At 36.6% G+C, this 23114-nt stretch overlaps 3 protein-coding genes and 1 long non-coding RNA gene across 5 annotated transcripts; all 4 read left to right on the top strand.

The window, feature by feature from the left end:
- The first annotated feature begins 911 nt into the window (after positions 1-911).
- LOC104089909 (protein IQ-DOMAIN 31-like) lies at positions 912-6730 on the top strand. Of its 2 annotated transcripts, none has more exons than XM_033654494.2 (8): positions 912-1031; positions 1148-1225; positions 1404-1523; positions 1938-2228; positions 2732-2935; positions 3464-3514; positions 4639-5689; positions 6282-6730. In XM_033654494.2, the coding sequence occupies exons 3-8, from the start codon at positions 1449-1451 to the stop codon at positions 6311-6313; spliced, it is 1704 nt and encodes a 567-aa protein (XP_033510385.1). In that variant the 5' UTR covers positions 912-1031; positions 1148-1225; positions 1404-1448; the 3' UTR covers positions 6314-6730. The 2 variants fall into 2 exon arrangements, with proteins under 2 accessions (XP_033510385.1, XP_033510384.1); XM_033654493.2 differs by having other exon boundaries at positions 919-1031; positions 1182-1225.
- LOC117275136 (uncharacterized) lies at positions 3521-4603 on the top strand. Its single transcript, XR_004505291.1, has 2 exons — positions 3521-4162; positions 4197-4603. It is a non-coding gene; the product is annotated as an uncharacterized lncRNA (long non-coding RNA).
- Positions 6731-6869: 139 nt separating the features above from the next.
- LOC104089908 (uncharacterized) lies at positions 6870-10049 on the top strand. The gene is made up of 5 exons (XM_009594918.4): positions 6870-8071; positions 8196-8245; positions 8984-9107; positions 9199-9306; positions 9401-10049. The coding sequence occupies exons 1-5, from the start codon at positions 7897-7899 to the stop codon at positions 10021-10023; spliced, it is 1080 nt and encodes a 359-aa protein (XP_009593213.1). The 5' UTR covers positions 6870-7896; the 3' UTR covers positions 10024-10049.
- A 9836-nt stretch (positions 10050-19885) lies between these two features.
- On the top strand, positions 19886-23094 carry LOC104115501 (uncharacterized). The gene is made up of 5 exons (XM_009626156.4): positions 19886-20126; positions 20460-20509; positions 21806-21929; positions 22038-22145; positions 22256-23094. Exons 1-5 carry the CDS (start codon positions 19955-19957, stop codon positions 22870-22872), a joined length of 1071 nt encoding a protein of 356 aa, XP_009624451.1. The 5' UTR covers positions 19886-19954; the 3' UTR covers positions 22873-23094.
- Positions 23095-23114: the final 20 nt, after the last annotated feature.

The raw sequence follows: 23114 nt of genomic DNA, 5'->3' as shown, positions 1-23114 counted from the left end.
AATCCCAAAGTATCTGGAATCAAAAGACAAAGTGCTTGTCTAGAGAGTCAATACACACAACAACAACAACAACAACAACAACAACAACAATCACAATGTAATCCCACAAGTTACAAGTAAAATATTGGGAGAATAGTGTATATTCAAACCTAACTCCTACCTTATTAAAGTAAAAATACTGTTTCCGATAAACCTTCGATTCAAGAAAAACAAAATTTCGGTAGGAGTGAAGAGGAAATACAATAGTTAAGAAAATCAAGAAAGATAAGCAGCAATAACAACATAATTATAGGAAAATCAAAAAAAGAATGGAGCAATGGATAGCAATAGAAATCTAGGACAAAGAGTCATACACACTCATAAAGTAAAATTTCTTACTGACTACCTTCTTTTGTATCTTTTTGAACTAAAAAAAGTCAAGTATTATACTAATCTTTAACATATTAATAGTAGTATCATTATTACCAATATAACTTAAATAAAATGGGACCACTATGTGAAAGCATTCAAATTATTACTTTTTTGGTATTTATTAATTTGTGGAGATCAACAAAAGTATTGAAATTCAATTGATCACATTACTGTTTAAAATGTGACACCTTAACTAATGAAATGTCACATGAAGACTTGTTTTCTTTCATATTGAAAAAGGAATAAATCAAAAACAAAGAAAGAAGAGACTGTTGAACGTTGACGGGATTTGGTTTGGTTTAGGTAATTTATCACTACTCTAATTTATTATCATAATGAGTTTAGGTGCATCTAAAGGACTCATAATACAAACCTAATTATCAGCAAAGGATATTTTTCTTAAATCTATCCACAAACGGCGTCGTGTGGTTTTAATGAAAATTTCAAAAAGTAGATTAGCAGGAAATTACCAACTTTACTAAAAGCGACAGTATAACAACTACAGTATACAGTTGTACTCAAATCGTATATGTACCACTCCATCACTATTCACTACTACTACTCGCAGAATCATTCCAGAGAGAGAGAAAAAAGCGGTGGAGGGGTCCATCTTCCTCAAGGTATGGATAGCTATGGCCTCATGGGCCTGCTCATTTGTTAGCAGCTGCATTCTCTTTTTTCCATTTAGCTTTCATCTCAATCAATCTTTCACCTGATTTCTGTTATTTCTCTTTAGCTCACTATCTCTGGAATTTTTACTTTCAATTCAGCTATGCTAAGTTTGGGATCTTAAAAGAAGCTTCCAATTCATCAGGTACTTCTCAGATCTGACCTGCATTTGCTCTCTAAACCCTACTCCACATTTTGTTTTCTCTTTAATTTTGCATGTCTTCAATTATCAATTTGCTTTTTTCTTGTGGTTTTAGCTCAGATCTAGTGCTCACGTTTTACCTGTTTTAAGGAGAAGTTTATTTTTTAATTGAATAATGCAGGATTCAGTTGAAATCCCTCTTTAGTTGAGCAGCTTGCTGTGTGCAATGGGGAAATCTCCGGCCAAATGGATCAAGGCTGTGCTTTTTGGCAAGAAATCATCCAAGTCTCATTTATCTAAGGTATAACAGAATATTTTTTATTATGTCATAATTCTACAGCATTACAGAGAATTTATGAAAATTTTACTACTATTGTTTGGTTCGATCCAGTTTCAGCAATTTGGCACTTCTGTTTCTTAATTAACTATCAAAGGAAAATGAGTTCAATACCGCCTTTCTCTCTCTCACCCTACTTAGGTGTAAGTGAAAGTTGCAGTGCAAATGCAACACTCTCATGTCATACTAAGTAGATTTTGGAAATCAGCTCAGCTGCATGTCTTGCATCATTATTCCTTATTAACTCAAGTAGTTTGATGCCATTTTACAAATTTCCTCCGAAATTCTCTTTGCTGCTGAAGATTCTTTTTAATTTTGTTCTTCTATGTTATTAAGTTACTTAGGTATCTGCTATCTTAATCTATGTTTTGTATGAAGGATGTTACGGGTGAGAAAAAATCGTCTGCAAAAGCACCATTGGGGGATCTAGCTCTGAATTCACCAACTTTGGATCCACCAGTTCAGAATTTGGATAGCGGTGGTGAGTGTGATCAGGCTGGATTGGAAAAAGGGACAAGCACTGACTTTGCATGCGAAACCGCCTCACTATCTTCTGCAACACACGAAGCAGATCCGCATGTGAAGGGGGAAATTTTCTCAGATGATGCTGAGATGGAAAGACTAGAGCATGCTGCCACCAAAGCACAAGCAGCCTTTAGGGGTTACTTGGTATTGTTTAATAGCAGAATTTACAACTTTGATCTCTAAAGAAAGTCCGTACGGTCTATTAAGAGTTTAATTTGATATTCAAGATTTGAGGTATTCACTATAATGGATCGTGTCTCTCTAGATCGTGGAACAGTTTGAATGTTTATGCACATAATGTCTAAAATCTGTAGGGGTTTAGAGCCTTTGTTTCTGCTTAATTGAGGCAGTAGAAGTTATGTGATCCTCTATAAAGACATTGCTTGTGTGGCACTAGGGTTCCTAATTATCTGCTTGTGTAAATTAATTCTGCATTAGAGCCTTTTGTGTTTAAGTCAAATAGTCAATTGTCATTTTTTGCAAACCAGCATAATTTCTTTACAGACGCATAGCTTTAGGTAAAACCCACTAGTTGGACTTAAAAACTGAAGAAGCTTAGATGTTTCTTCCTTTTCTAATTTCAAAGCATGATCCACCTTTCAATTGTTCTTTTTGCTATGTCCTTATCCACTGGTAACTTTCCTCAGGCTCGTCGGGCTTTTCGAGCTCTCAAAGGCATCATAAGGCTACAAGCACTTATTCGTGGACACTTGGTTAGGAGGCAAGCAGTTGCTACTCTACGCTGCATGCAGGCGATTGTCAGGATTCAGGCATTAGCTCGTGGTCAAAGTGTTAGACTCTTACATTCTGGGAATCAGCTGGTTAAAAAGTATAGTTTTGGAGAACTTAAGGTAACTCTTGCAATACAATCTACGATGCTTTTCTTCACCTTGCTTGCTTGTATTCTCGTTTCCTTTTTTTTTCCTCTTATAAAAGCATAGGCATAAGGACAAGATGGAGTTGATATTTACTAGGATAGATGAGGAGTTAGTTTGACTTCAATATTATTCTCGTAGCGAGTTTAACTAACCTGTAACACTTTAGTGATAGAAGAAGTATAGCGAAGAATAATGTAATTGATTTTCATGTTTTTAATAGTGTGTCAAAACACTTGGGACAATCCAAAAGAGGAAGTGCACATAAAATTGGACGATCCGAAAAAGGAAGTGCAGAGTTATAAAAAAGAAATTTTGGATTTGTTTACATCAAATATTTTTTTGACTTTTGTTATAATACAAGACGAGTATCTGCTACTGCTTTTCTTATCCCATTTTGTCAGCTTTGACGGATTGTAGTAGTATCTATTTTGCACTTATTCATGTTGGTAAAAATTGTTTTGGCTATTGACTCTGTGTACCATGTGTTCTTTGTTTAACCAGAATCCTGAGCAGAGGCCTTCAAAACTGACAGCTAGTGCATTTCCACATAAGGTATTGTTGACCTCCCTGCGCCGTTGTTAACTAACAAGTTATTGTTGTATTACAGGGTTTTCCTGTTAGGTGTTGTTTCTTTTCTTTTTCTTTTTCCCCTTTTGGCCCTAGGTTGGTGTTGCGTTGAAGATCTGTGTGGCTGATAATATATATGGTTTGAGTTAGAAAAAGAAAATGTTACTTTATCCTTTACTTTTGGGTGGTTTTATGGTTGAAGATGGGTCAGGGAGGTGCCAAAATAGAGAAAACCACGTACAAGGAGATGGGTCTGGGAAGTTATTGAGCTTTATCTAAGGCTGAGGAACCTGGAAATGTCCCCAATGTGTAATTAAATGAAGGGGTGAGGGAAGATTAGTAAAACTGCAGGGATGCATCTTAGAAGGTCAGAAAGTCTGGTTTCTCTGATACAGGTTCAACATTCTATATATCCAGAGTGCAAAAGTGTTGCTGATTTTCGGCATTGGTTTCATTTACTGCAATGTGGCTGCAGAAGTTGTTCCTTTGTGCATTTGTCTTTTGCTGATCCTGTAACATTTTGCATTTGTCTTTTGCTGAAGTTGTTCCTTTGTGCTAGTATTTTCTGAGAAAGTTGAACAAATGTGGTAGTAAATTCATCTTTAGTGCCTCAGTAGAGTGACTATGCTAGATGTTCAGCACTACAAAGGAAGAACTGGAAGTTGAGCTGAAGTTGCTTATCATGAAGAGATAATGTTGATTTGAATGACGAAGCCTGACCTGTAGTATGTGTATCACAAAGATCTAATGGATATCCGTTTACTACCTAAAGTTGATGTGAAGGTCAGAAAATCAACATAGGAAGTTGGAACAGATATCATTCCCTCCGTCAATGACGGTGTTTAGAGTACAAGAGTCAACTCATCTAATGTTTAGTATGATATCGAACATTTTTTAGTAATTTTGGAATATAATTTACGTATCTGGGAATTGCATGAAAAGTACTAAAATAACAATCTTTTTTAAACAAAAATATTTGAACTGATCATTTAAAAACAGTTTGACTCAAATAGTAATAATCCAACCATTTGGGACTGTGAAGTAATTCTTATTATTTTTATGATGTAGACAAAATTCTGTATTTGATGGTAATCTCTTGCTTGTTTTAGCTACTTATGGCAGTGCCAACAGCCATGCCCTTGAGCCTTCAGTATGATGCGTGTGAACCTAATTCAGCTTGGCAATGGCTTGAACGATGGTCACTATCTCGATTTTGGGAACCACTTCCACAACCAAAGAAAGTTGTTGAAGCAAAGTCGCAGAAGAAACAGGGTAACAAGCAGAGTGTTGAAACAGAAGTAGTAAGATCAAAACGAAGTGTCAAGAAGGTTCTTACATCAGCAAATGGAGATGCTTATGCCGTAAGTTCCTCTGAACCAGAAAAAGCTAAACGTAACCCAAGGAAATTCTCACATCCTCACATAGAGCCAGTGCCGGATCAGCCTCAAAATGAACTTGAGAAAGTCAAGCGCAATTTAAGAAAAGTTTCTGCAGCTTTGGCAACACCTTCAGAAAGGACAGAAACAGAAACGGAAAAGGTACAACAAACTCCTAATCTGGCTCAGGCTCAAGCTCAAGCTCAAGCTCAAGCTCAAGCTCAAGCTAAAACATCAAAATCCTCAGCTCCAGATGTTGAACAAATAGTGGTTAATTCTTCTGAGAAAACGAGTGATTCAGCTCCTGAAATTGAGAAATTGGCTGTAACTGAAGCTCCTTTACCTGTAGCAGTGGATGAACCAAGTAATGAACTGCTTGATCATCCTACCACTAAGCAACAGCAATTGGAGGATGTTGGGAACACTGCAAACAGCCCAGTCGTCAACGAGGAGCTTAGCTCGATGGAAGATCACGCTGCCAAAGAAAGAACTAGGAGGAGGAAATCTCTTCCCACCAAGCAGGAGAATTCTGAGAATATTTCACAGAATACACCAAACGTGCCTAGTTATATGGCTGCCACTCAATCTGCTAAGGCAAAGCTTAAAGCTCAAGGATCTGCTAAGGTAAGTGAAGATGGAGCTGAAAATGGTTTTGTTCGGCGTCATTCTCTACCTTCCTCTACCAATGGCAAATTCAACACATCGTCACCTCGAGTACAAAGGCCAGTGCAAGCAAATGGAAAAGGTGGAAACAAGAACAGACCAATGTCATCCTCTAAAGATGGTAAGAAGCAATGAATAGGGACATTTTAGTTACAAGTTGGTCTTGTCACATGTTTCTTGCTATCTGAGATGATTGTTTTGTTTCCAATAGTGGGGTATGTAATGAAATTCCTGTAGGTTGATGCGAGTTTTCTCTCTCGGGCCTTCGTTATTTTGTGTTGCTTTGAAAAGTATGTGGTTACTTTTTCAAAAGGAAAGTATGCACGTACTTGTTTTTCTCAAGTAACTTATCAAAAGAACTTGTTTTTCTTTAGTGATATATGACAATTATTACTGTTTGGGTCCAGATTAGGTGCATCAATCTTCTTCCCTATCACACTGTCTTGGTTTACAGCAACAAAAGTCAATTTCTCAAAAGAAAAGTAAATGCATGATTCTAGCACATTCGATATGTCAAAGCACTTCCATATGTAAAATGGCCTGGCATTAATGGCATCCTTCATTTTGATAGTGTTTTTTGTTTGTTTGGGCTCTTTATCTTTTTACAAATGGTTCTCTTAGATCATCACAGAATTGATAGTTACAAGCTCATTTACTTTCATCAACTTGAAAACTTCACTGACTCAATGATTACCTTCTGGCTCCCTCTTCAGAAAAGGTGCTTCACCCTGGTTGGAAGAGATGAGTTCAACATTCTGCTTACTCAAGGAACTTTAGTACTGCATGTGTTGACGACATCAATTGGTTCTTCCGCTACTTTCTGTAGAACTTTAAACTGCAAATTCCAAATAACTGTTGTTTGATATGATAGCATATTTCGTGTTTCCATTAGTATTGCTGGGGGTGTTTGCAGGGATTGTATAGTTGGTTGTAGACCTGGAGACTCTGTTTTTTTTAACAGGATTCTTGTGATATATTTTTATCTTTTTTTTTTTTTTTTTTTTAATTCTTTTATTGGCACTATTAGCCCCATATGCTTCTCCGGAGATGAACATTTGGCTGTCATCTGTCTCGAAAAGTCTTGTTTTATTATTAAATGTGATTCTTATGGGACACAAGTATTACCTCTGCATAAGTTCATAAACACTTCAGTTTCTATTCATATCAATGTATGATACTGCCTCGGAAAATATTCCCAATCTTATACAGAGCCAAAAGAAGGTTCCACGACTTAAAGGTAGAAACAACCAGAAGGTAGGATCCTTTCCTGTCAAACAATTGGCCGTTGAGGGTGACTCCACGCATACTTTACAATAGTATTGTTCTTTTCTCATTTTTTTTTTACCTTTCTACTTATTTTTCTGTTTTTCTTTAAACACAAGCCTGCTATTACTTATCAATCTGCTAATAAGTAATTGGTAGTTAGTATGGCTAACATGAAGCTCATTAATATGGATATACGTTGAAGTTAGCCAAAAGTAGTAACGACAATGAAGATTGAAATTGTGCACTAGCCAGCCAGTTTTTATGTGAGAATGAACAGTCAAAATAAAACTATCAGAAATGCAATTAATGGTAAGGGAGTAATTACCATTCAAAATCAGAAACTGCTTATCCTTAAATAATAACCTGACAACACTTAAAATCAGAAACGGCTTCTCTCCTTAAATAGCTAAATCCTGCTTCTCCTTGAATAATTTTCTTTAACTGTTCAAAAAAATTCTAAGAGAAAACACAGTACGGAAGGCAAGAAGTTGAGCTAGAATTACAGAAAACACAAGGAGGAAGCAAAGTGCTAAGAGGACACAGTCGTTTAAAAATTTAGGTTATTTTCAATATTCACTTGTGTTCTATTTGAATCTCTTCTTTTGCTCATGTATTTATTTTTAGATGAAGTGTTAGCTGCCTTTTTTTCTTCTTCTTAGTCATCATGGTGCAATATAAGGTAAGCTATTTCAATTAATTATCTAAAAAATTTTCCATAGATCAAGAAAGATTACGTAATGCAATCCAAACCTTCATATCGACCATGAGGTTCTGTATACCGTGAAGTTGAAGGTATTCTGTTTACAAGTCAACACAAACGGCTACTTCTGCATGTAATATAATAACTAGTAATATACATCAAGTAATTGGAAAGGTCTAAGACGTCACACTCATCATTGTCGATTTTCTACGGATATGTCCCATTTCCACACAGATTATTGGTTGACAAGTTCTCTTTTGTGCACATGCAGTTAAAACAATTTTCCATACTAAGGCCATAGGATAAAGGAAGAGTGCATATATTCAAGCACACTCTCTAAGTCTCAAAAACTGGAGTTGACTATGTCTTCAAAGGTTAATAGTTTGTTGATATGTTTGTTCATTCTTCATCTGTGGTCTGCTCTCATTGTTAGAGGGCGAAAGATAGGGATATATGAGATCAAGAAAGGAGATTTCTCTGTTAAAATCACCAATTATGGTGCCAGAATCATCTCTGTTCTTGTTCCTGATAAGAATGGTACGTCTCTCTTTTACCTTAATCAATGCCATATTTTGGAAAATATGTTCCTATTTTAACATCTGTTCTTGTTTTCTGCTATTCCTCTGAGAAATCAGTCCTATCTTGTCTTGCTCCCTTCCAGGAAAAATAGGTGATGTTGTTCTTGGATATGACACTATCAAGGAATACAAGGTTCATTCACTTTGTTCCGTTCTAATGGATCTATTTGAATTTGCTTTTAACATGATATGATCAGTGGCAGACCCAGGATTTTGTGCAAGCGGGTTCAATCTTAGAAGTACATAACTTTAGTCGTAAAATAATAGTTGTCAAGTAGGTTCAAATAAAATATTTATACAAAGTTTACGCAGCTTTAATCCTAATTTATACATATACACAGTATTATTTTTTGATTAAGCGGGTTCAGTTGAACCCGCTTGCCACCACGTGCGTCCGCCACTGTATATACACAGTATTATTTTTTGACGAAGCGACTTTCCACCATGTGCGTCCACCACTGGATATGATATTGTTTGTTTTCGGCCAAACAAGCACGATTTTCTCCAAAATGTGTCACACCATTAAGAGTATCATTACACGTTATATGTAGCTTTTATTTCCTTATCAACTTCCAATGTGAGACTTTATTCGCACGCCCAATATTTAGGTCTGATGGACTATCTCAAAGGATACCAAAACCAACATTTGAAAAGCTCATTTTAACAAGTTTCACATGTGAATTCTAGAGTCGGGTTACACATGATGGAGGATTGTGAACTTAATAATGTCACATTCTAAGTTAATAAGGGCATAAAATGTGTTCAATTATGAAATTCTTTCCAAGAAACCAATGGATGTGAATATGGAATTAGCCTCCTGATACTTTTCAAATCTTCAGTCATAAACAAATATGAAAATACCTTTGTGCAGAATGATACAAGTTATTTTGGAGCAATAGTTGGAAGAGTTGCTAACCGAATTGGTGGTGCTCAATTTACTTTGAATGGAACCCTTTATAAGCTCATCGCTAATAATGGCAATAACACATTGCATGGTACCCCTTTACTTGCTTTCTCTTCAACTTTCACCTCCATTTACACAAATTTGCTTTCTCTTTTCCTGATGCAAAAATTTGATATCTACAGGCGGCCCTAAAGGATTTAGCCATGTTGTTTGGAAGGTGAGCAAACATGAGCGACATGGTTCACATCCTCACATTACTTTAACCTACCACAGTGGTGATGGTGAAGAAGGCGAGTCTTGGTTTAGTGATACCACACTGCAAATATATCTTTCAATATATTGAAGAATCCTATAAATAACCAAATCCATTGCTGTCTTTTGTAGGATTTCCTGGTGATCTTCGTGTCTCAGTTACTTATGCATTGAAAGATCCTTACAAGCTTAGTGTGGTAATGAAGGCAAAAGCTCTAAACAAGGCCACCCCTGTTAACTTGGCTCAACATTCTTATTGGAATATTGGTGGACACAACAGTGGCGATATCTTGTCCAACGTTATTCAAATCTTTGCATCACACATCACTCCAGTAGACGAACATCTCATTCCTACAGGCGAAATCATCCCTGTCAAGAACACGCCATACGACTTCCTAAAACCTCGTAAAGTGGGGAGCCAGATGATCAACAAACACCAAAATGGATATGACATCAACTATGTACTTGACAGCAGTGAGAAAATGAAACCTGTGGCAATAGTATATGATAAGAAGTCAGGAAGAGTGATGGTTGTACAAGCATCTGCACCCGGTGTCCAATTCTACACTGCAAACTTTGTCATTAATAAAAAGGGGAAAGATGGATATGTATATCAGCCTCATTCAGCTTTGTGTTTGGAGACTCAAGGGTTCCCAGATGCTGTGAATCATCCGAATTTCCCTTCGACAATTGTGACTCCAGGAAAGACCTACGTTCACAAGATGCTGTATATGTTCTCACTCGTGAAATACTAGAACACTTATAGTATTAATTTTTCCCACCATTGCTTGTGTCCTATGCATCTTCTGCATAAATTGGTAATTCTGTCAAGGTTTTATATATGTTCTTAGTGAAAAATAAAACATCTATTGGTCCCTAATTTAAATTAATGTAACTCGTATCTGTCTTTGCTAGGCGGATCATGCAATGCTGATCACTCATTGGTCCCTAATTTTACTTAATGTAGTCATTTGACCCAAAAAAATTATGAATAGTTTGACAATACTTGTTGTTGTGAACGAGAATAATTTAGATAATACTTGTGGGCCAGTTATTTGGAAGGTTGGCCAAGTTGTTGGGCCAAGGGCTAGACCAAAAAGAAGCCCAAGGACAAGACAACCCAATAAGAGATCGGTTTGGGATCCAGGTGAAGTAGGGAAAAACGTGACAAAGGTTTAAAAGGAGAGTGGCCTACGGCTTCAGGAATTATGCGTATTGTTGAGTAAAATGTCTGCTTCTCCTCATCTTCCTTCTCGAGTGTCTGTATCCTCTCATCCCTATTCTTAGTCTGAGCTTCTCATCCCTTCTTCTCTATCATTTGTATTTCTGTTTAGCATCTCTAATTCCTGTAATAGTTTTGAGTTGAGTTAGTAATTTCCTTTCGAGGTTGAAGCAATAGAAGTATTGAATAACTGGTTTGTTACATTGGTGCTTTCATCGTTCGTACTCCAACAATGGTGGTGTTAGATCGATTCACCGATGGAAACCCAGAGGGTTGGATTTTTCGGGCTGAGTTATACTTTACCTACCTTGGCTTCTCCGAGAAGGACTGGTTACCTCTTCCTTACCACTACCTTGACGGAGAAACTCTTCTTGGTTTGATTGGCTGTTTCGAAATAAGCAATTTTTTGATTGGAATCATTTCAAGGAGAAACTGAAGCAGCGTTTTCGCACTCGAACTAGAGAAGCATCTGGTGGGTGCTTAGTCGTTCACCAGCAGCGAAAGTTAGAGGAAAAGTTTCTAGCACGAGCTGCGGCTATTCCATCGTGGTGCAACATTAGCACCTCACCCTCGCCTCAGTATTGGAATAAACACTTAGACAGCAGCAACCTTAACTTGGCATACAAGGTGCTCGAGGAAATGGCGGATAAGGCAACTAGCACGTTATAAGATAATGAAGCGGATGTTGAACCTAGTGCGTTACTGCATTACCAGAAAAGCATATTGATGTTGATTCCATGTACGATATCGCTGATGGAAGTCATATTGAGGTTGAGATTCTTACAGAGCTACAAGTTGGTAATGAATTGATGACTAAGAAGGTGAAATTCTCAGAAGAAGGCCAGGTATTCGACAAAATGTCTCATAATTGCTGCTCCACGGTACTCGCTGATGAATCTGATTTAGAAGATGGTGATTCTGAGGAAGACAAGGTGCCTGATGGACATCCCAGATGAACCGTTGACAAGAACTATGTCTCTCCAACTGATGCGGCAATTGCTTGCGATAATGAAGCTGAAACGAACACAACTAATTTTCTGGTACCTTTGATTAGTAGAGAGGATGTAGTGCCGAAAGAGATTGCGAGCACTGCTGAAGTCACACATCCATTTGAAAATGTCATACCGCTTCATATTCACAGGAGTCTATGTCTGTGGAAATTTTTTTATAAGAATTTTATGCTAGCTAATAAGGTTTCAGATATTGCGAGGTATGTTTCTGATGAAATTTTATTCGTTGGGTATGAAGAACCAGCGTAGGATAAAGAGTTCACGTTAATAATTAAGCAGCCATCACTATGTCATTTTCGGCTTGTAGTTTTTGGTTGCATAATACCGCATCGCCATACTACTTTATCCTATAAAATGTTGGCTATAGATTTGAATTTGGTACACTCATTATCTGTTCATGTTGGACTCTTCATATCGACTCCATCTACCATGGTTGACTTATCTCAAGCTCCGATGGTACAGGGTCATCACGTGGTACTGAGTTGTTTAAACGACGAGAAATCTTTGAATTGGGTTTTACAAGTAAAGAGGTATTTTTATTTCTACTCCATATCTAATGATTTTAAACTTCCTCTGACGTCCGTTTATCTAGATGGCAATGTGCAAGTTAAAGGCTCAAAGAATGTGGTTCAACAGAAGCTATTTGCTACTAGCCTATTCAAGGGAGCTACAAATGTCAAAGAGGAAATGGTTCCAGCAATTGTTTGCCCAATCTTACAGAATCTTACTCATCGGATGGATTCAGAACATCTAGGGAAAGTTCTATCGAATCATTTGGAGTTTATTATTAGGTCTCGAGTTCTAAGTCTTCAGATTCTTATCAACCAACCTATAACTGAGCTTGAAATTGAGTTGAGCTGTCTTGGGAAGCACATTATCATGGCACCAAGGATAAACTCCGAGATCTTAACTCTAAAAAGTCATCTAGAGTATGTGGCTTCTAGCTCTATGACTCAAGTGTGGGATCCTGGACGGAAATGGTGTATACATTCTTCCATTTTGCTATCTGATTTTGCATTGGAAAAAGATGTTTCAGATATATTGCAACTGAAGCTTCTTACATCACTCTTGTTTGGTCCAATGAGTGAGGAATATGCATTTTCTTCTTGTTCGTCACTCTCTAGCAGCCAAGTCGTGTTAATGAATTTCTCTTGTACTAGAACGAAAGTGTTTTATCCACAAACCTGTGCATATTACAAATATTCTTTGCACTATTTTATAGAGGATTTTAATCTTTGTAATGCTTTTTGGAATGTTTTCGATGAGGCAGGACCTGCACGAGTGCTACAAGTTCAATCCTTACAGGCGGAGATCGCAAAATATTTGTGCAGTTTGTGGATGCAGTCAAGGAAATCCAATAGGATGACAATATTGCAACATAGGAGAAAGCCACGTCTTGCCATAAGTCTTGCTGCAATTATGCAATTACTGTGGTCATTGTTGCAATTAATTTTCAACTATGCGGACCTAATAGGTTACTTTGTGGATCAAGAGCATGTAGTTTGTCAAGTGGCAGAAAAGAGCTTTATAATTGTGGATTGATATTCTTTAGTTTACTGATCTTGACTGTAGTAATTAGAGCATTTCAACAACAATACAAATTAACGGTACTCACAGACTGTTCGACGGAGATGGTTGAATTTATTAAACACGAAGGTAATCCACTTGTCTCTTATTATGCTGGCATTCTAGAAGTAATATTGCCTTGTCTATCCGCTAAGCTAGCACATCTGGTATTTGACGTGCATGCGAGTATAGTTGAAGATCACTTTGTAGTTGGTGATTGTATTTTTGTCAATTGAAGATCACTTTGTAGTTGGTGATTGTATTTTTGTCAAACTTCCTACTTATTGGCAACACTCTGTGAGATTACAGCAATATCATCAATTGGGAAGGCAATACTTTGGTCCTTTTAAAGTGCTTCAGCATATTTGGGTTGTTGCCTTTAAATTTGAACTTTTCGAAACTAAACGAATATATCCTATTTCTCGCATATCTACGCTCAAGTGTTGCAATAACCAGCCTAACCAACAGAACGTGCTGCTGCAGAACCTTGAGGGCAAGGTTCTCAATTCAGGGGGGAGTATTGTTGTAAACAGGAATAATTTAGATAATACTTCTGGGCCAGTTATTTAGAAGGTTGGCCAAGCTGTTGGGCCAAGGGCTAGACCACAAAGAAGCCCAAGGATAAGACAACCCAACAAGAGATCCGTTTGGGATCCAGGTGGAGTAGGAAAAGACGTGACAAAGGTTTAAAAGGAAAGTGGTCTACGGCTTCAGGAATTATGCGTATTGTTGAGTAAAATGTCTGCTTCTCCTCATCTTCCTTCTCGAGTGTCTGTATCCTCTCATCCCCATTCTTAGTCTGAGCTTCTCATCCCTTCTTCTCTATCATTTGTATTTCTGTTTAGCATCTCTAATTCCTGTAATAATTTTGAGTTAGAGTTAGTAATTTCTTTAGGTTGAAGCAATAGAAGTATTGAATAGCTGGTTTGTTACACTTGTTTTCTTCATAAACGTTAATCAGATTACAACAGAATTGGATATTTAATACCTTGAATGAATATTGACCTCCACTAAAAGGACTAGAATGAAATACACATGATTCCTTTAGTTTGGTTGAAGAAACAATTGATAGCTAAACTTACGATCTTGGAATATTTAAAAACGAACATAACCTATATATACACTAACAAAGTTAAATTTATTTACATTCTCATCGAATTTTGGTTATTAATTTCACTTGCATATGGATGTCAGTTATACTCTTTAGAAAAAAATAGAATTCAATGGCCAATCATGTGTTTGATTTGAATACTCTTCTACGCCAAATGGGCCCAGTTTTTATTATTCTTGAATAAGAATCATGACAACTTTGACACCATTTTTGTATTTACAAGTCAACACAAACGGCTACTTCTGCATATAACTACACATAAGAATTAACTTGACAACTTGACTGTCTGTCTAACTCCAAGAATGCATACAAATCATTGTCGATTTCCACGCAGCTGACAAGTCCACTTTTCACTTTTGTGCACATGCATCGGAATCCGGATAGTGCGAAATTTAACCAAATAACAGTATAATGACAATAACAAAGACAATAAAAGTTGATAATAATGGCAATTAAAGAATATAAAGAAGACACAAATTTAACGTGGTTCGGTCAAGGTGACCTACGTCCACAAGCGGAGATGAGCAATTTCACTATACCAATAAGAGTACAAAAGAGAGTACAAAATTAAAGTAAATACTCTAATTAATCCCAAATACCCCAAGAGAATAACCTCACAAGATCACTTTAAAGAAAGGGTTCAGATAAGTGTTTCCCAACACTCACTCTCTTACAAAATACTCTATAATGAAATAAAGGAGGAGAAAGAAAGACAAGAGTGAAAAGCTCTTGAATTGGTGTGTTTGCAAATGAGGAGAAACTCCTCTATTTATAGCAAGAAATCATTGGCCTAATAATGGATATTATGTCATGGCAAATGTCATAATCCACAAATTTGTTATAATGGATATTATGTGATGGCAAATGTCATGAACCACAAATTTGTTATAATGGATATTATGTCATGGCAAATGTCATGAAAATTTGGCCATATTACAAATCTCCACCTTGGCCTAATTTCGGCTTATATATAGTAAATTTGCTCCACCTTCTCCGCAAAAAAAACCCAATGGGCAAAATCATTCTTCATAAATGCCAATCAAATTCAGGCAAAGCTTGAACTTGGATACTAGAAGAGGTTTTGTGAACATGTCAGCAGGATTGTCTCTAGTGTTGATCTTCTGAACGGAGACTTTCTTACAGCAATGGTTTCTCGGATGAAATAATACTTTATATCAATGTGTTTCGTCCTCTCATGATACATTTGATCTTTAGTCAAGTGAATGGCACTTTGACTATCACAGAAAATGGTAATACCACCTTGGTGTAAACTGAGTTCCGCAAATAGACCCTTCAACCATAAAGCTTCTTTGATCGCCTCGATCACTGCCATATATTCTGCTTCGGTAGTAGATAAAGCTACTATATGTTGTAATGTAGCTTTCCAACTAATAGCGCAACCCCCGATGCAAAATACATAGCCTGTCAGTGATCTTCTTTTGTCAAGATCACCTGCATAATCTGAGTCTATAAAACCAACCAAAGTGTTAGTATTTCTCCCAAACTCCAAACATTTGTTTGAAGTACCTCGCAAGTATCTGAGAATCCATTTCACAGCATGCCAATATGCTTTACCAGGGCAAGCCATATACCGGCTTACCACGCTCACTGCTTGTGAAATGTCTGGACGTGTACAAACTATTGCATACATAATACTGCCGACTGCACTGGAATAAGGAACCTGTGCCATGTACCTCTCTTCTTCCTCTTACTGCGGGAACTGAGCAGCTGATAACTTAAAATGAGCAGCAAGAGGGGTACTAACTGGTTTAGCATCTTTCATGCCAAACCTCTCCAAGACTTTCTCCAAGTACTTCTTCTGGGTCAGAAATAGCCTGTTGGCTTTTCGATCTCTTTTGATCTCCATGCCAAGGATTTTCTTAGCTGCTCCCAAATCTTTCATCTCAAATTCATTTTTTAGTTGACTTTTCAAATTGTGAATTTCTGTTAAATCCTTAGCAGCAATGAGCATGTTATCAACATATAATAATAGGTACACAAATGAACCATCATTTAACTTCCGGAAGTAAACACAACTATCATACATACTCCTCGAATAACCATGACCCAACATAAAGGAATCAAACCTTTTATACCATTGCCTTGGAGACTGCTTTAATCCATACAAGGATTTCTTCAACAAGCAAACATGATCTTCTTTTTCTTCAATTTCAAATCCTTCGGGTTGATGCATGTATATTTGTTCCTCAAGTTCGCCATGTAAGAAAGCTGTCTTAACATCAAGCTGTTCTAATTCCAAATCATACATGGCAACGAAGGCAAGCAAGACACGAATAGAGCTATGTTTAATAACAGGTGAGAAAATATCATTAAAATCAACTCCTTGTACCTGACTATAGCCTTTTGCAACTAATCGTGCCTTATACCTCGCATCTTCAACCCCTGGAATGCCATCCTTTTTCTTGAAGACCCATTTGCAACCAACAATTCTTTTTCCTGATGGTAGCTTCACAAGAGACCAAGTATCATTCTTGTGAAGAGACTCAATTTCTTCATTCATTGCAATCAACCACTTAGCTGAGTCAGCACCAGAAACTGCTTCTGAATATTTTGATGGTTCTCCAATTTCTTCAGTTTCCTGTGCAACTGAAAAAGCAAATGCAACATAATCTCCAAACCTTAATGGTTGTTTACTTTCTCTTCTTGGTCTATGTTTGGCTATAGAATACTTCTCTTCTTCTGGTTCAACTTTAGGAGTCTCAACTTCAGGAATTTCAGCTTTTGTCTCAACTTCAGGAATTTCAGCTTTTGTCTCAACTTCAGGAGTTTTAACTGTATTTTGCTCCAAAGTTGATGAGCTTGGCTCAGAAGGAATGTCAATCTCAATCTCCACCTGGTTATGTGTACTCTTTCCTTTATCTGTATTACAAGAACTAGAAGACACTTTTCTAGAATGTAACATAGAGGATTCATCAAAGGTTACATCTCTGCTAATTATAAATTTCGGTATCGTGGGATCAGGATACCATAGTCGGTATCCTTTCACCCCAAATGCATACCCAAGGAAAATGCACTTTTTAGCCCTTGGCTCTAATTTTCCATCATTTACATGCATGTATGCATGGCAACCAAATATCTTTAAATCAGAATAATTAGCTGGAGTACCTGACCATATTTCCTCTGGAATCTTAAAGTTCAAAGGTGCAGAAGGAGCTCGATTGACAATATAACAAGCTGTAGAGATAGCTTCTGCCCAAAAGGCATTTGTTAACCCAGCATTTGAAATCATGCAACGAGCCCTTCCAAAAGAGTTCTATTCATCCTTTCTGCCACACCATTTTTCTGAGGTGTCATTCTCACAGTACGATATCGAGCAATTCCTTCATTCTTGCAAAATTCGTTGAATTTATCATTACAAAATTTCAAGCCATTATCTGTTCTAAGCCGCTTAACCTGTTTTCCTGTTTGCTTCTCAATCAAAACTTTCCATTGTTTGAAATTTAAGAAAACATCACTTTTATTTTTCAGGAAATAAACCCAAACTTTCCTTGAATAATCATCAATGAAAGTTAACATATACCTGGCACCACCTTTTGATGGGGTACGTGAAGGACTCCAAAGATCTGAATGAATGTAATCCAAAGTACCTTTTTGTTCTATGAATCGCTGGAGATTTGAAGCTGACTCTTTTCTGCTTCCCGAACACACAATGTTCACAGAACTCCATATTTCCGGTACTTTGGCCACATAAGAGACCTCTTTTACTGAGGATGGAAAGACTTTTTTCACTCATATGCCCCAATCGCATATGCCATAATTTGGTGATGTCAGAATCTGATTTATCTGATATTGAAACTGCAGCAGCACCTGTAACAGTAGATCCCAAAAGAGTATACAACGTACCAGATTTGCGTGCTTTCATGATCACAAGAGCACCATGAGAAATTTTTAGAACTCCACCTTCACCTGTGTACTTGCACCCAAGAGATTATAGAGTGTCCAAAGAGATGAGATTTTTCTTCAAGTCAGGAACATGTCTAACATCGGTGAGAGTTCTTGCCACACCATCGTATATTTTGATTCGGACTATACCTTTTCCAATAACTTTGCAGGCAGCATTATTGCCCATCAAGACAACTCCACCTTCAATAGATTCATATGTGGTAAATAAATCCTGACTGGGACACATATGATAAGAACAACCAGAATCTAAAATTCACTCATTGTTAGATTTAAAACTATTATTAGTTGCTAAAAAAATAGTTCCCCCAGTCTCATCAGCAGCTATACTTGCTTCGGCAGTGTCAGTATTTTTGTGCTCATTTTTCTTTTCTGTATGCTTTTCTTTGTTTTTCAATTTAAAGCATTCAGAAATAATGTGACCTTTCTTATGACAATATTTGCATATGACATTTCTGTATCTGGATTTTGACCTTGATTTAGGTTTCTCACTACTTGAATCTTTCTTATTGGATCTACCTCTTATGAATAAGTCTTCCCCTTGATTCCCACTAGTTTCCCCAGCAATATCTCTATCTATTTGTTCTTTTGATTTCAAAATAGATTTGATATCTTTATAAGAGATATTATCCTTTCCATAAAGCATAGTATCTCTTATATGTTTAAACGACTGGGGTAAGGAAACAAGCAATAACACAGCTTGATCCTCATCTTTGATTTCAGCATCTATGTTACTTAAATCCATAAGAAGAGAATCAAAAGTATCAAGATGAGTAAGTATAGAGGTACCTTCAGCCATACGAAAAGTGTAGAGTTTTTGCTTGAGGTAAAGCCTGTTTTCTACTGTTCTTTTCATATATAGGGTTTTAAGCTTTTTCCATATGCCTTTGGCTGAGCTTTCTGCTGCAACTTCACGCAAAACCTCATTTGAAAGATTTAAAATAATACCTGCTTTTGCCTTTTTGTCTGTGACGACAAACTCCTCGTCCGTTATTTTATCCGGCATCTTGTCCTTTCCTTGCAGTGCCAAATCTAAGCCATCCTGAATTAGGATAGCTTCCATCTTTAATTTCCACATTCCGAAATTTGCACTTCGATTAAATTTCTCAACATAAGACTTTGTTAGAGTCATTTTGGCTATTTAAAATAACCCGGTTAGATCTGGCTCTGATACCAATTTATTAAGATCGGGAATTCGGGTAGTGCGAAATTTAGCCAAACAACGGTATAATGACAATAACAAAGACAATGGAAGTTGATAATAACGAAAATTAAAGAATATAAAGAAGACACAAATTTAACGTGGTTCGGTCAAGGTGACCTACATCCACAAGCGGAGATGAGCAATTTTACTATACCAATAAGAGCACAAAAGAGAGTACAAAATTAGAGTAAATACTCTAATTAATCCCAAATACCCCAAGAGAATAACCTCACAAGATCACTCCAAAGAAAGGGTTCACACAAGTGTTTCCTAACACTCAATCTCTTATAAAATACTCTATAATAAAATAAAGGAGGAGAAAGAAAGACAAGAGTGAAAAGCTTTTGAATTGGTGTGTTTGCAAATGAGGAGAAACTCCTCTATTTATAGCAAGAAATCCTTGGCCTAATAATAGATATTATGTCATGGCAAATGTCATAATCCATAAATTTGTTATAATGGATATTATGTAATGGCAAATGTCATGAATTACAAATTTATTATAATGGATATTATCTCACGACAAATGTGATAGAAAATTTGGCCACAGTGAGTTAATAAAATTTTCTATAATAAGGCTAGAGGATAACATATATTCAAAGCTGTCATCAATACACTCTCTCTGAAGTCTCAAAAACCACTTGAGTTGACTATGTCTTCAAAGGTTAATCTGTTGATCTGTTTTTTCATTCTTCATCTGTGTGCTGCCGCTAGTGTTAGAGAGAGAAAGATAGGGATCTATGAGATCAAGAAAGGAGATTTCTCTGTTAAGGTCACTAATTATGGTGCCAGAATCATCTCTGTTCTTCTTCCTGATAAGGATGGTATGTCTGCCTTTTACATAAATAATATCCAGAGGCGGATTTAAAATTTAAATTTGATGGAGTATATTTTTATGGACTTACTGTTGATTTGAAATTATGGGTTCAAATCTAATACTCCTACTATTAGTAAAATTTTAGTGATTTTTTTTACATATATATTTATGTTCTGTGCCGAAAATAGTCCATCAGCTCATCCGCTTCTGAATCAGTCCTATCTTTCGGAAAAACATGTTCCTATCTGATCTTTGTTTCAGCATTCTTGATGTGTATATGTCTACTGTTTTTATCTGTTCCTTGATAAAATCAGTCTTATCTTGGCTTGATACTTTCCAGGAAAAATAGGTGATGTTGTTCTTGGATATGACACCATCAAGGAGTACGAGGTTAGTTCACTTTGTTCTGTTTCAATAAATCTACTTGAATTTGCTCTTTCCTAAAAACTTTGTAGTTCGTTTTCTAAAGAGAAAGAGGAGAGATAGATTCCTCTTACATTTCCTTCCTTTGATTTTCCTTCTATTTTATTGCAAGTCACTGTGGTTCTGCCTTATGCGTCTCATGAGTCAATAGCAATTGTGCCATGTAAAAATTCGTAACCACTTATGAACCAAATGGGATTAACAACTTTTTATTTGACAATGGACACTGTCTAATTCACTAATTGTAGCTTTTTCCTAACAAAAGACCCCATCTCAAGTCTATAATATCTAACCTAAATTACCCATCTTTTGGACTGATGTGAAGTATATTCAAGGAAATTTATACTGGCAAAAAATTCTCTCCATAGTTTTAAAAACTTCAAATCTAAATTGTAAAAATTCCTCCGGCTTCTTTTCTGACATAAAAACTTGAGCCTAAATCGTAATGAAATTTTCATTGAAATAACTTCAACAATTAGTACAGAACTGTGATTCTGCCCCCAAGTTGTTTCAGTTTACTGCACACTGAAATGTATGCTTATCCAAGCTGTTTGCTACTATGAAAATTCACGTTTTTGAAGCATCTAACAGCACAGAGGGGATCCAGGTTTTAAGTTCAAAACTTAAGGTTCTTAGATGTTTTTAAAATTATGGTGTCTCTATTATATATCACAATTTTGGTGGATATTTACATATAAATTTATGCACCGTATCAAAAATACTAGTTTAGATGAACCCGGTACCAAAAAGCTAACGGGGGTGGACCGTCATGAACAAAAGTGGTAGGGATATCAATGCTCTTCTGTCGCGTGCATTCTTTAAGCCTCTTTCATCATTTGATCTCCTTACCTAAGAACCAACCATACTGCCTTATTAGTTCCATTTTGTGTGTAACAACTAAATAATGTCACATTTTGGATGCAAAAATGAAAAAGATTTATGAATGTTTTCCACTACGAACCATATTGCATTGATGTATTAGATTTTGATAGATAATTTCACATTAATTGGTATCAAATCAACTTTTGACAAGCTCGTTTTAACATGTTTTTCTGCATTTACTTCTATAGTATTGAAGTCCATGCGAAGAAGAGTTTTTAACTATTGTTTATAAAAGTCTTCTATGGTATTGACTCCAAATGTCATAGATTTTTCAGTTGGATGCCCAAGATCTTTTTACATTTTCATTTCATTTGAATATTATGTCAAGCTTTCTATGGAATGAGTCGTTTCATATGCGTAAACAAAAGTAACTTTTTCCAGAATGATACAAGTTCTTTTGGAGCAATAGTTGGAAGAGTTGCAAATCGGATTGGTGGTGCTCAATTTACTTTGAATGGAACCCTTTATAAGCTTATTGCCAATGATGGAAATAACACACTGCATGGTATCCTCCCTACATTTTCTTTTACCTTTGCTTTCTCTTCCAATTTCACCTCCATATAAGTTTCCTTCCTCTAATTATTATGTAAAAACTTCAAAAATAAATATATAGGTGGCCCTAAAGGATTTAGCCATGTTGTTTGGAAAGTGAGCAAGTACGAGAAAGATGGTTCCCATCCTCACATTACTTTAACTTACCACAGTGCTGATGGGGAACAAGGTGAATATATCTGCTCGGTTATATTCCACATGCAAGACAATTACAGTAATTAATTTCCTTTTGAAGATACATTATGAATTGAACAAAAATCTCATAGTTTTCCTTTTTAGGATTTCCTAGTGATCTTCTTGTCTCTGTTACCTATGGATTAAAAGATCCTTACAAGCTAAGTGTGGTAATGAAGGCAAAAGCACTAAACAAGGCCACTCCAGTTAACTTGGCTCAACACACTTATTGGAATATTGGCGGACACACCAGTGGTGATATCTTGTCCAATGATATTCAAATCTTTGCGTCACACATCACCCCAGTAGATCAACATCTCATTCCAACAGGTGAATTCGCCCCTGTCAAAAACACGCCCTATGATTTCCTGAAGCCTCGTAAAGTTGGGAGCCAGATCAACAAACTCCAAAATGGATATGACATCAACTATGCACTTGACATCAGTGAAAAAATGAAACCTGTGGCAATAGTTTATGATAAGAAGTCAGGAAGAGTGATGGATTTACAAGCGTCTGCGCCTGGTGTGCAATTCTACACTGCAAACTCCCTAATTAAGAAGGGGAAAGGTGGATATGTGTATCAGCCTCATGCAGCTTTGTGTTTGGAGACTCAAGGGTTCCCGGATGCTGTAAATCACCCAAATTTCCCTTCAACTATTGTGACTCCAGGAAAGAACTACGTTCACAAGATGCTGTATACGTTCTCAATCACGAAATACTAGAATGCTTATATTAATCTTTTCCATCATCACTCGTGTCTTGTGCATAAATTGATATTTCTGTCAAGGTCATATGTTCTTTGTGAAACACAAAACGCCTGACATTTAAACTCAATACCCTTGTGCTTGGTTGGAGTTTCCAAGGAGTTGTTTTCAAACATGCGTGGTGAGTGTTTGCATGTGGACTCACTGATTTTGGAGTGTCAAATTTCTATTGTGCTTGTATCTCTATTGTTTCAAAGTTA

This window comes from Nicotiana tomentosiformis, chromosome 2 (genome assembly GCF_000390325.3).
Source record: "Nicotiana tomentosiformis chromosome 2, ASM39032v3, whole genome shotgun sequence".
NCBI lineage: Eukaryota > Viridiplantae > Streptophyta > Magnoliopsida > Solanales > Solanaceae > Nicotiana > Nicotiana tomentosiformis.
The sequence above is the reverse complement of the archived record's forward strand: the minus strand, read 5'-3'. Positions and strand labels throughout refer to the sequence as shown.